The 12,233-nt window shown below is 43.1% G+C and overlaps 1 protein-coding gene across 4 annotated transcripts in view; it reads left to right on the forward strand.

Annotated features, from left to right (window-relative positions):
- ERBIN (erbb2 interacting protein) overlaps positions 1 to 12,233 on the forward strand; it is a 261,007-nt gene that overhangs the window by 40,363 nt on the left and 208,411 nt on the right. The window contains exons 1-2 of one of the 4 annotated variants that reach the window (XM_085884468.1): positions 3,214 to 3,516; positions 6,125 to 6,214. The exons of 1 other annotated variant lie outside the window; for it this stretch is intronic. Coding sequence is in view for 1 of the 3 variants with exons in the window: in XM_085884471.1 (XP_085740597.1) it covers positions 3,465 to 3,516 (52 nt within the window). In the remaining 2 variants the exon portion in view is untranslated. Of the gene's footprint in view, positions 1 to 3,191; positions 3,517 to 6,124; positions 6,215 to 12,233 lie in introns of those variants that run through there. 2 more of the 4 variants (XM_085884471.1, XM_085884467.1) reach the window with 2 other exon arrangements.

Below are 12,233 nucleotides of genomic sequence, written 5' to 3' on the forward strand. Positions count from 1 at the left end.
ACGGTCGAAAGGGAATGCTGCCACTACTGTGACATTTACAGCTGACATGCATCTCACAATGAAGAAGGAACAGTTTCTTGCCAATAGGCAGAATAAACAGCGATTCATTTTTATGCTGAGTGAAGAGCTTCAGAAGAAGAACTGTGAGACACACCATGCCTCAGGGGATGCTGATCTCCTGATTGTACTGAAGACCATGCAGTCTGCTACTGTCACCAACACTGTGTTAGTTGGTGATGACACAGACCTCCTCGTCCTCCTATGCTACCATGCAAGCTTAGAATCCCATGACCTCTTCTTTTGTTCCAAGCCAAAGAAGAACACGAAGAAGCCTCGCATCTGGAATATCAAGGCGACAAAGAAAATGATTGGTACAGACATATGCAAGCACATACTGTTTCTACATGCAGTTATCTTGGGTGCAACACGACATCTCGTCTTCATGGGATTTGAAAGGGAGCTTCCCTCAAAAAGTTCAAAGCAAACAACACATTCCGTGAGCAGGCCAAGGTTTTTGATACATATCCAGCTTCCGTATGTGATGTGGCAGATGCAGGAGAAAAAACATTGGTGATAATCTACAACGGAAAGTCAACTGACACCCTGGATACCCTCCGGTATCAGCGGTACTGGGACGAGGTGGCTTCGAGCTCCTCTCACGTGCAACTACAGATGTCACCACCAACAACAGAAGCAGCAAAGTATCACAGCCTGCGCGTGTATCTGCAAGTCCAAGAATGGAAGGGATGTGCAGATGAACTTCTTCCGACAGACTGGGGTTGGCAGAAGTGTGACGAGGGTTTTGTGCCACTTCAGACATCAATAGCTCCAGCTCCTGAAAAGATGTTACGTGTCATTAGGTGCAACTGCCAGGCTGAATGTAGCACCATGAGATGCACATGCAAGAAGCACAACATTGAGTGCACTCCAGCTTGTGGAAACTGCAGGGGCTCTGGCTGCACAAACACTCCATGTGACAATGATGAGGATTATGACGTCATTGTCGAGTTCTAACTTTGATACGCTTGATTTTTCTCAACATGTATAATAAGTTTATAATGGATGTAGTTTCTGAGTTTAATGCGAATTTTCATTTTAATTTCGAAACCTTCGTCAGGCAGATGTGATTGCCCCGAGTAGATTTGTGAATTTTGTCATGTTTCAATGATTTACATAATTATATTGTATTGCCATAGACTTGATTTCATCTTGTGTCTTCAACGTTTCTTATTTTTTTTTGTCCAGGAGCCAAAATCAGTATCAGGTAAATATTTTTTTTTTTTTCAGGACAAAAAAATTGACATTTTTGGACAAAAAAGCTAAAAAAAATTATTTTACCCTCAATGCATTTTATTTTTTTATAATTATTCTTGTATATCAATATACTGACCATAACTAGAAACAATTAGAATGCAGAAAAACAAATATTTACATTTTAAAATATCAATCTTTACAATTTTCTCATTTTCCCCGAAGCCGGGTGGCGGCCATATTGGATTTCCATGATTTCAGGACTTCCCCCCTGGAGGATCCCTTCGGACTTCTTTTCTGTCACTGAGGACATATCCAGGAATCAAAATCTGTTGAGTTTGCTTTTGTTGCAATTTGTGGGAGGTCATCCGACATTTTACCTGTACTATAAGTCTTACTCACGTTGTTGTTCTTCATCTTCTTCTTGTGGACTTTTTTGTTTGACAGCCTACAGTTTTCATCGAAACTTTATGGAACTTGGCATATATGTGTAAAAATACCCTGCACAGACAGTAACGATCTCCGATTTCGAAAATTCCTCCGAGACAAAAAAGTTATGACGTCAAAATATCTCCGCTAATGGAAATCGGCTAAAAATTATCTCCGAAACTTGGCAAGCTTTTTGAATTCTGTTTGCGGGAATCGAACATGGCATTAGCAGAGATGAATTACCGCACAAACGATACATCACTCTGACGTCATATCAATTTTTTGACGTTATTCCTATTTTTGACATTTTTTGTTTCACAACCCTGAGTTTTCATCGGATCTTCGTGAAACTTGCCATGTATATGCAGAAAAGCCCACGCGCAGGCAGTAACCACCTCCGATTTTGGAAATTCTTCCTAGAAAACAAAGTTGACGTCATAATATCGCCGCTAATGGAAATCGCCTATACCATTATCTCCGAAACTGGGCAAGCTGTTTGAATTTTGTTTGCGGGAATCAAGCATATTCGTTTTTATAACGTCATCATTAAGAGGACGATCATCTTGGCTCATTTGAGCTTGTTTTCCCACAAAAAAGGGGTTGTCTACCTTGTATAGCTCCTGGAACCAGCAACAGACTCCATAATATGCCACCTTTAATAAAAAAGTATCTGCAGCATGTTTTGAAAACTTTGATCCTCAATATCTCAAAAGTGTTCTTTTTTGCACTCAGGTCTTCAATTGGATTTTAATCAACTGTTTTTTTGTTTGTTTCATTAAATACTGTAACTGTACTCTTTCCAAAAATTGTATCTAAATATAGAATTGCCAAAATTCCCATGTACTTTTTGTTTTTATTTAAAAATCCCATCAGATTCACTGGTCGTGTGTTATGAAATGGTGGAAAGTTCCAATGCGTAGTTCGTAAAATGTGGTGTCGTGGGGGGGAGGGGGGCACGGCGTCTCGTGTTTCCGGTTCATACACGATGTTTGCATATTTAATAAGTAAATGAACCTAAATTTAAAAGGTAAAGAAGTGAGTTTTGAGGATTTCGGATTCAGGGAAAGAAAAAGAGGGTTGGCATATAAATATATGATTTGTGTTACCTCACACTTACTTCCCAGAGAGGATCTCAGGTAACCTTCATTTGAATGAAATCGTTGGCTGTACGTCGTCACGTTGGGCAGTGTATCGTAACATCCGTCGTTGAATGGACCGGTTTCTGATCTCTCGACGAAGGAAATCCAAACGCAAGAGGAGCCCGGTCAGCCCATGAAGCCCCGCGTCGTCAAATTCGATCCACAAACAAACCGCAAAGAGGGAGGAGATAATTATTCATGTGACGCTCCGTCCCGCCCATCATGTAAATGCCGCAGCCGCGTTGGCCACGCCTGAGGTTGGAAAGAAGCCGGTTCGGCAACCCAACCCCCTCCCCTCCCCTCCCCTCTCCTCCTCTCCTCCTCTCCTCCAATCCCGACTCGCCCCACCTCACTTTCCTCTCACACCTTGATTCCGCGTTCTTTCTGCGACTCCCGTTAAGATCATGGACACGACGCTCGCCTGACCCGCGGTCCGTACTCCGTACTGCGCGGACGAGGCAAGGCACAAACACGGGCGCGCGAACTTTCCGGGCGACGAGGAAGAGGGAGAGGGAGCGCGAAAGGGAGAAAGCGGAGGTGGCGAGGATGTTTTATTGACGTGGAGTGCGTGGCTGAGGCAGAGCAAGAGGGACGAGTGGGAAGGAAAGGTAGAAGAGGAAGAAGCCCAGTTGTGGATGTCGCTGAATGAGTCGGCGCTGGATTTGTGAAGAAAACGAGAAAACTTTTCCCTCACAAGGTAAGTCAGTTCCTTCCGTGTTTCCGGCGGCGGCTTCGTGTGTGTGTGTGTGAGTTTGTGTTTGTGTGAGTGTGTTTGTGTGGTGTGAGTATTTGTTGGTGTGTGTGGTGTGAGTGTTAGTGTTTGTTTGCGTGTGTGAGTATTTTTGTGTGTGTGGTGTGAATATTTGTTGGTGTGTTTGTGTGTGGTGTGAATATGTGTGTGAGTGTTTGTGTGTGTCCTCTTCACGTCGCTTACCCTCGGTTCGCAGAGGCGTTCCGATGCGCACATCCCTCGGTATTCGGTAACGTTTCGTTTTGAGCGCCATTGTGTGTTCAGAGTGACCTCTTTTTGTACAACAATGCCCGTCTGGAAATTTACTCCAAGTTTCCTCTTTAATTTTCTGTTGTTCGCGATGGGCTCCAACTTCAAGGAGCGTCACTCCAAGAGTTGCCTTTTCGATCCCGCCCTGAGAGTTGAGACTGTCGTTTGCCTTTTCATCCCGACGGTACTGAACGTATCTGAAACGGGAAATATTCCTAACCGTCCATCAGAACGGTGTCCGTGTCCGTGTCCGTGTCCGTGTCCGTGTCCGTGTCCGTGTCCGTCCACACGTGGTTGGGTTTCAGGAGATGCAGCGGAGATCGAGCAGGTCTCAAAGTATCCACGTGCTGTCTGTCTCTGTCTCTGTCTCTATCTCTGTCTCTGTCTAATCGTGTGTAAACTCATGGCACACACCACGAAGATAAACTTGCAGGAAACTTGCCAAGACTTGTTTGAAAGAGCACATTCGATGAAGCCACAAGTAAGAAAACTCCACTCTGCTTGGTGCTGGTCGTGGTGGTTTAAACGTGTGGTTGAGCATCCGTTGTGATCTGAAGCTTAACTTCGGTACTTGATGCCTGTCTGTGATGCGACTTGTGTTTTTGAAGTCCCAGTAAACCTCAAAAATCTCTGTGCTTTTACATCTTCTCACGTAAAGGCTAACCCTCCCTCCCCTCACCCCCCCCCCCACTATCCCCCTTCTAAGTTCCAATGAATGGTGTACAATTGTGAAGTGTCGTTGGTTGTCTCCAAGGTGATTATACTTTTGTTGGTCATTGTGGTGCATGTGTCTGAGCCTGCCCCACTGTTCTCCCTACTACTACTACGACTACGACTCCCTCTCACCCCCTACCACCCTATACCGCAGTGAAATTAAATAAACATGAATTGAATTGATGTGGTGTTGATAAAGCACAGGCGTGATGGACCAAATCGTCTTGTCCCGATGTCCCATGTCCCTTGTATTTTGTTGTCTTGACACATGTCCACGGTAGTAATGCACATTCCTGAGGTTTGAGTTGTATGATGCAGCTTTTTCCCTGGGTGGAATTCCCTTCCACTGAGTCTGCCTTTTCTCGTGATGCAGCATATGGTTACGGCTGACTCCTATCTGGAGGTGGGCATTCACGTACGTGTTCATACCATCAACGAAACCTTTTTAGATGTACAGGTAAAACCAGTGTGACCACTCCTCATTTTCATAAATGCCAAGGTGAGCCAATGAAAAAAGCCAAGAATTCACAAGGTTTCGGAAAAGCGATGATAATAGAAAACCTATACGCCAAGACGTCAAGGTGAACAACGAATAGCCAAGATCTTGTGAAAAAAAGCCAAGGAGTGGTCACACTGGGTAAAACCCCTGCTACTGTAATGAGCAGTGTGATTGACGAGCGTGAAAGGCTCAACCATGGCTGGTATTGCTGTTTGGGTAAATGAAGCAGAGAAACAGTTCGTTGTGACCTCCGCCGTTGAAGGTGGAAGGAGGTTATGTTTTCACCCTCGTCTGTTTGTTTGTGTGCAGGATATCTCAAAAGTTGTGGACGTATCCGGATGACATTTGGTGGACAGGTTGGGTGTGTGACGAGGACGAACTGATTCGATTTTGGTGAAGATCCGAATCTGATAATTTTTTTTTTTTCTGAAACGTGAAAGTGATTCTTCACCATTGAGAGGACTAAACCAATGCATAGCACGATATACCAAAAGTTGTGGATGGATTCGTATGAAACTTGGTGGACATGTTGGGTGTGTGACAAGGAAGAATTGATTCGATTTTGGTGAGGATCTGGATAAGAGAATTATTTAATTGTTGAAGTGATTCTTCAACATTGAGAGATGTGGCCAAAAACGATGTAGGACTGCATGGCATGATATTTCAAAAATGTGTTGGGCTCGATATGTTCTCGTGGATCAGGCATTGTGTGGCGGAGGTATGCGCTCCACCGAGTGCCCTTCTAGTTCTCACTGTTTTACTTGCTTGGTAGTTTGTCAAACAGGATGAGAAGGACCTTCATGATTACATTGTCTGAAAGTTGCAATTGGTCTTGCCTCATGACTTGCTTAACTTGCTCAAAGTACTGGATGTGTTGCTCACTCTTTATTTTCACTTGATGCTCTGTTCGCTATGGGGGAATAATAACTAGACTGGCCGACCGAGTAAAATGAGTGCAGGGACAGATAAATTTGATGACTTGATTGTCATCGGTTGTATTTATTTATATCATTATTTTTGAGCATTCGTGATTTTGTGGAATGTAGTAGTGTGACAATCTCACTACTTTTTTTTTTTCTTTTCTTCTTCCAGTAACGAGGCTCATGGAATAGCAGGGTATAACTGACATTGGGACAGACATAACTGGAAAAGAGGAGGGGGAGGAAACACTGAAACTCGCAAGTAAGTTGGTTGGGTTAAGAAGGGTTAGTGCAGGTTATAAAGATAATGGGGGATGACTTGAGATTGTGGTACACTGCTTGGTTGAAGGCCTGGAGGGAAGGATGAGGCAGGAAGGTGGTTCCATAGATGGCAGAAGTGAGGAACAAAAGGGTTCAGGTGTGCCATCGGCCTGGATTTTGGAATTTTGACCACAAGGGAGTTACTGGAACAACTCGTGCATCTTAGAGTTGTTGTGGAGTGACAGAAGACTGAAAGAGAGCAGAGGGAGCAATGTTGTAGAAAACGGACCACAAACCTGTCTGCCATGTGAGAGTGATGGACCATGTGCTTCGGCTTCATCATGGGAAAGGTTTTGATTCCACAGAATCCAAGAGAGACAGATGTGATGCTGGGGTGCTAGCCTACAAGACAGTGGAGCACAAGTACTCTGTTGAGCAGCGTTTCTCAACCTTTTTACCCTTGTGGAACCCTTGAAATAGTTTTCATGTCTCAGGAAACCCCTGCATAAAAATTATTATATACCATTATTATCTAGCTCTTTTATATTTTTATCGTAGTTCACATGGTAAATATTATATATTTTTTTCGGATACCTGGTTTAAGGGAAAAATGACCCCCTTTTTGTCAAATTTATTGGCAATGAAAAAATAAACGTACTGCTCGTTTATGAGACCTCACAACGAGGTTTTAATTCACAAAGAAAAATATTTTTAAAATAAAAACACCATGTAACTTGATAAACAAAACTTAAACAAATAAAGGTAAACAGAAGAACTGACAGAGACAGAGACAGAGACAGACCATGCTAGGAAGCACAGAGAAGATAGATGGACACCGTGCATGCGTCCCGTACTTGAGTCAGTCACTGAATGATGCACGAATCCGCCGCGTACAGGACGTCCACTAACCAGTGAGGGTGGTTTCACACTGGCGCCATATAGACATTGTTAATTACATTCCCTATGGTTGTTATTGTAAATAATACAAGAGGTTGAAGCCTCTATTATAATAACCAAGGAGTTTCCAACAATATGCCGTATGTGTATCGTAACATTATGAATATTAAATCAAACAAAAACTACTCAAAAAATACATTAGCCTATTTATTACTTTTTTCTCGCGGAACCCTCGGGTTCCGGGGAACCCCGGTTGAGAGACACTGCTATTGAGATATGGACAAAGGCCTTGTAGACTGTGAATAGCTCTGATGTATATATATATATATATATATATATATATATATATATATATATATATATATATATATATATATATATATATATATATATTTTTTTTTCTTTGAATGAGTGACTTGGATCTATGGAGGATGCCAATTTTGCGGCTGTGTGTTCATCCCAGGAAAGGTTATGGCTGATGATGAGGCCTAGAAGTTCAAGAGATTTAACCTGTTCCAGTGGCTGATCAAGGAAATGTCGGGGTTTCTTTGATTATCCCTGTGGAGCGATAGGGAGAAACTGAGATGTTCCACGATTGAAGGACTTGTTCCATTTATTAGACCTGTGTGATCATTTCCAGATCGGCAGAGAGATGTAGCAGCATTCTGTCTGCCTCACATTGTGATGGGGATGTTGTACAACACAATGTGGAGTTGTCTACAGAAAGGAAGGGAAGATTTTCCAGTACAGCAGAGAGGCATTTTATTCAGATGAGGAATGAGACTGGCCCCAACACACTTCCTTGAGGAACTCCAGCCTCCACTGGGAGAGGGATGACATTGTTCCATTGATTACATGTTGACTGAGTGAGTGGAGAAAGTCTGAAATGCAGGAATAAAGGTGGCCTTCCATGTCTTTGAAGGTTTTGGTCAAGATTTTTTTAGCTCTTATACGAGCCTCGACATTTTATACAAAATAAAATAAATAAAATAAACCCTTCCTGCATTCTCACGGCTTCAGCTACCCCTAAATGTTCTGTAAAAAGTGAGCCTGATCACTTCACATGTTTTAGCTTTGCATGATGCAACATAGACTTGTAAAAATAAAATTTTCAGCTTGAAGCTGCATTGCAATTTAAATGCTTCCTTGATGCTTCATAAACTTGAATATTGTTACGGTTCTAGGAACCGTATTCATACAAACGTACAGTTGTCCTGAAGTCAGTTATTCCATTAAGTATATGTGTAGATAGAATCCCTCCTTGTGTTTCGTGGGAAATCAAAGGGGTGCGTTGCGATTGTTTTTTTTTTTAGTTGGATTAATAAATCTTTTATATCCCCTCCATTATGAACCACAGTACCTTCCTCTCGCATGGGCTGAACAAACGCTCGTCCGGCGACTCGCTGTCTGATGCAAAATCCTCTCGCAGTAGTTCCTTTTTGGCAAGTCCGCGCGTGTGGAGTGGGCGGGCTTTCCGGTATGGCCGAAACCCCGACCAGAAAGGGTGGCCCCATGGATGCCCCTTCCAGTCATGGCAAACAGTGACGTCGGCTTCACCAAGGCCCCGCCCCACTGGGGGCGATCTATAAATTACGACACCGTCCTCAGGGTAGAGTGCTGAGAGGGAGAGCGCATGAGCTGGAAAGTGAGTCTTGGGAGTAAGCTGGAAACCCTGATCCCCGTCTCGGACTCTGCTCTACCCGACACGGTCTCCACGCGGGTGGCTGTGGACTGAGCCGCACAGCCATTGCCAGGTGCCGCACCACGGAGCATTCCTTTCCCCGGAACTCAGGTATCAGGAACTGCGCCCTCAGCTCACCTCTCTCCCTGGCCGAAAAGGTCCTTTGCAAACATCTGGGTTTATTTTCGTCTGAGTGTGTGGCGCCGTCTTTAAGTAGAATATTGTAGGTGTTTTTATTTGATCATTGTAAATCTTTCCTGTTTTATTCTCGTGACAAGTCTGTTCTTTGTCTCCTTTGTAAGTTGCTGTAAAATTGTCGCACAACATCTTTCTCTCATTTTCCCCTGCATAACACCCCAATTAAACCTGTTACCTGTACCACATAACTTTCCTCGCTTTATTGTAAATAAGCAAGTGAAATCCTTCAATACAGCGCGTGTGGTGAAGCAAATGAGTACACTAGTGTTAAAATATGCAATTTATGCTTTTTCAGTTGAAAAACAATTAAAAAGCGAACTTAATATTTGAAATGTAAAAATCTTGTTATTATTGTGATAAGCACCTTTATATATAACAGAAGGAATGAAATCGTTTGATACAGCGTGGCAGGAGGCCACAAAAGAATGATGGCATAAGAAGAACTTGGCTTTCAGCGATTGGCGCGAAATGCGATGGTGGGCGGAAATGACATCTTTCGGCGCGAAATGCGATGGTGGGCTGAAATGACGTCTTTCGGTCGTTTGTACATGAGAGGGGCGCCTTTCTTGCTTTTTTTTTTCGTTGAGCAATAAATTCAATGGTTTTCACATATATCACACGTTAGTTTCACAAATTTCCATTGAAATACTCGGGTATTTCCGTCAATCGTCGCCATTTCGGTCTAGGTTACGCACTGCATCTACCGGACGGCCGTCATTGGCTGTCACAGGCACGTGTGGGAGGGGGGGTGGGACACCGGGACACCGGAGACGTGGTAGACACCGGGACATTTCAAACTCTGTGCAATTGTATACAGCGCACATGCTGTAATTATCGTATAAATGCTCCCAGTTCGTTTTCGTCTTTTCCTTCATTGGTTCAGCATGGTTCGGATCTAAGTTTAGCTGGATCTTATCCCTGATAATCTGTTCATTCTCACCAGTACGTCATTGGTAGTTCAGCTTGGCTGCATCCGATCCGGAGTTGGGAGTTGGTACTCTACCGTAGTTGGTAGAGTGACCCAGTTCAGGCAAGGCGTACCGAGGGTGTGGTTCCCCGGTAGGCGACACCGCGTGGTTAATTAGGTAAATTGGTTCTTGACAAAAAGACCCTACGCTACGCGATGGAGGTATTGGCGACCATGGTCGGCTAAGCAACCCACCGCGTCACAGAATTATCCGGAGCGACAGCCTACAATTGCGCAGAGTCCGGTGGGAATCAACATAACTTTCCCGACCTTGTGGTCGTTCTCACCACCGGACCTCCATCCCGCAACAATATTTATTGTCATCAATGTACCATAGTCTTTACAGTGTGTTCGTGTTTCTGAAGCGGTCTTTTGGCAAGGGTTATCCTGGGTGGTTTGCCATTCCATTTAAAAGCTCTATGACCACTATTCTAGTGGATCTGGTCCTCCAGCTGATTGCACTTCTGAAGAACGGATGTTCCTGCGATACTCTCGGTTACACAAAAGTCCTTTTGCTGCTGCTCTTAATTTTTTTTTTATTTTGTCAAATCCAAATTGATGCTTGCTAATGTTGTCTGAAAAATATATCATGCAGATTGACAAATTACACAATATATTTATTTTATTACCTCTGCCACCGGAGGTGGATGGAGGTTGTTTTCACCCCTGTTTGTCTGTCTGTCTGTTTATGAACAGGATATCTCAAAAAGTTGCAGATTGATTTGGTGGAGAGGTTTGGTATGTGACACGGACAAAGTTATTAGATTTTGATGAGGATCCGGATCTAGATCCGATAATTTTTTTTTTTTTTGTGATTCTTCATCATTGAATGATGGGGCTAAAACGGTAAATATCAGGATATCTCAAAGTTATGAACTGATTCTGGCAAAACTTGGTGGATGAGTTTATTAAGTAACAAGAACGAGCCAATTAGAATTTGGTTCTTGTCCGAATCCAGATCCGGCCGATCGGTGGGATACAAAACGTAAACCAATCAGATTGGTGGAGATATGTGCTCTCCCCTTCTAGTTTTACCTGTTTGAACTGTCGCAAAGTATGTAAACAGGTTTAGATTAATGGTGGAAAAATGTCAACATGTCACATTAAAAGTATGAAGACCTTTTCATTTTGTGAACAGTTTGAAGTGTGCTAAACGTCTGTCTGTCTGTCTGTCTGTCTGTCTGTCTGTCTGTCACCATTTTTCTCAAAGATTGCCGAACGGATCTTCGTCAAACTTTTAGAGGTTACCCAGTGAGTGCCGGGGTGTTGTGGGATTTGTTTGTTTGTTTGTTTATTTATCAGTGACTAAGCCTTTGTAGCTATGTTAAAGGTGATATTAAGTGATCGCTGACCTCATCCCTTCGTGGGTGTGGGGAAGTGTTTTAGCTTCCCACAAAAAATATATATATATTTCTTCAAAATGCCAACAGGATTAGAGCAGCACTGGACAACGCCGAGTACCCCTGCTCGTGTCAGATATATGGCATTTTTTTTTGTCATCGAGTTCTGAGAATGCTTAATGTTTTTAGTGCTGTGTGTGTGTGTGTGTGTGTGTGTGTGTGTGTGTGTGTGTGTGTGTGTGTGTGTGTGTGTGTGTGTGTGTGTGTGTGTGTGTGTGTGTGTGTGTGTGTGTGGTATTTCTTCCACTTCCATGCGTAATGGGATTTTGATAAGCTTGCACCTTTCTGCTCAGGAAGTGGGTTTTTGTACACACTTGTTTGTCATAGATTGGGTGAGCGAATATTTGTGGAGGAACAAGATCATGGCTGTTTGAGTGCGCGACAATACTGTGGTCAGGGGAAGCAGAGGTGTTTGCTCGAAAAGGTTTAAAGCTCTTTACTGTTTTTAACAGGCACATCTTGCAGTTGAGAGATGGGACACCTTTATTTGAGAAGTTAATTAATGTGTTGCTTGTGTTACTGGGAGAACCCGGTTCCAGTTGACAGGCTGTGGATGTATTATTTATGTCCACAAAGTAATCTTATTTGTACTATCCCGTATTCCATAGATGGCAGATTCTTTTTTTGGGGGGGTATGTCTGTATCGGAGTTGCTCACATTCTTCCTTGCAGACTCCACTTCTCCACTCTCCAGAAATCCTTTCCTTTCCTTTTTTTTTTTTTTTTTTTTTTTTTTTTTTAAATCACCCTCCCCTTCCACCTCCCTCCTCCATTGTGATTCGACTCGAACCATTTATCTCTTCATCTTGTGAACAGTGCCTTCAGAAAGTATTCACATTCCTTGTCTTTCACATTTTGTTGTTGCCGACTGAATTTAA

This window comes from Eptatretus burgeri, chromosome 6, assembly GCF_056783735.1.
Source record: "Eptatretus burgeri isolate ZD-2024b chromosome 6, Ebu_testis_v1, whole genome shotgun sequence".
Lineage (NCBI taxonomy): Eukaryota > Metazoa > Chordata > Myxini > Myxiniformes > Myxinidae > Eptatretus > Eptatretus burgeri.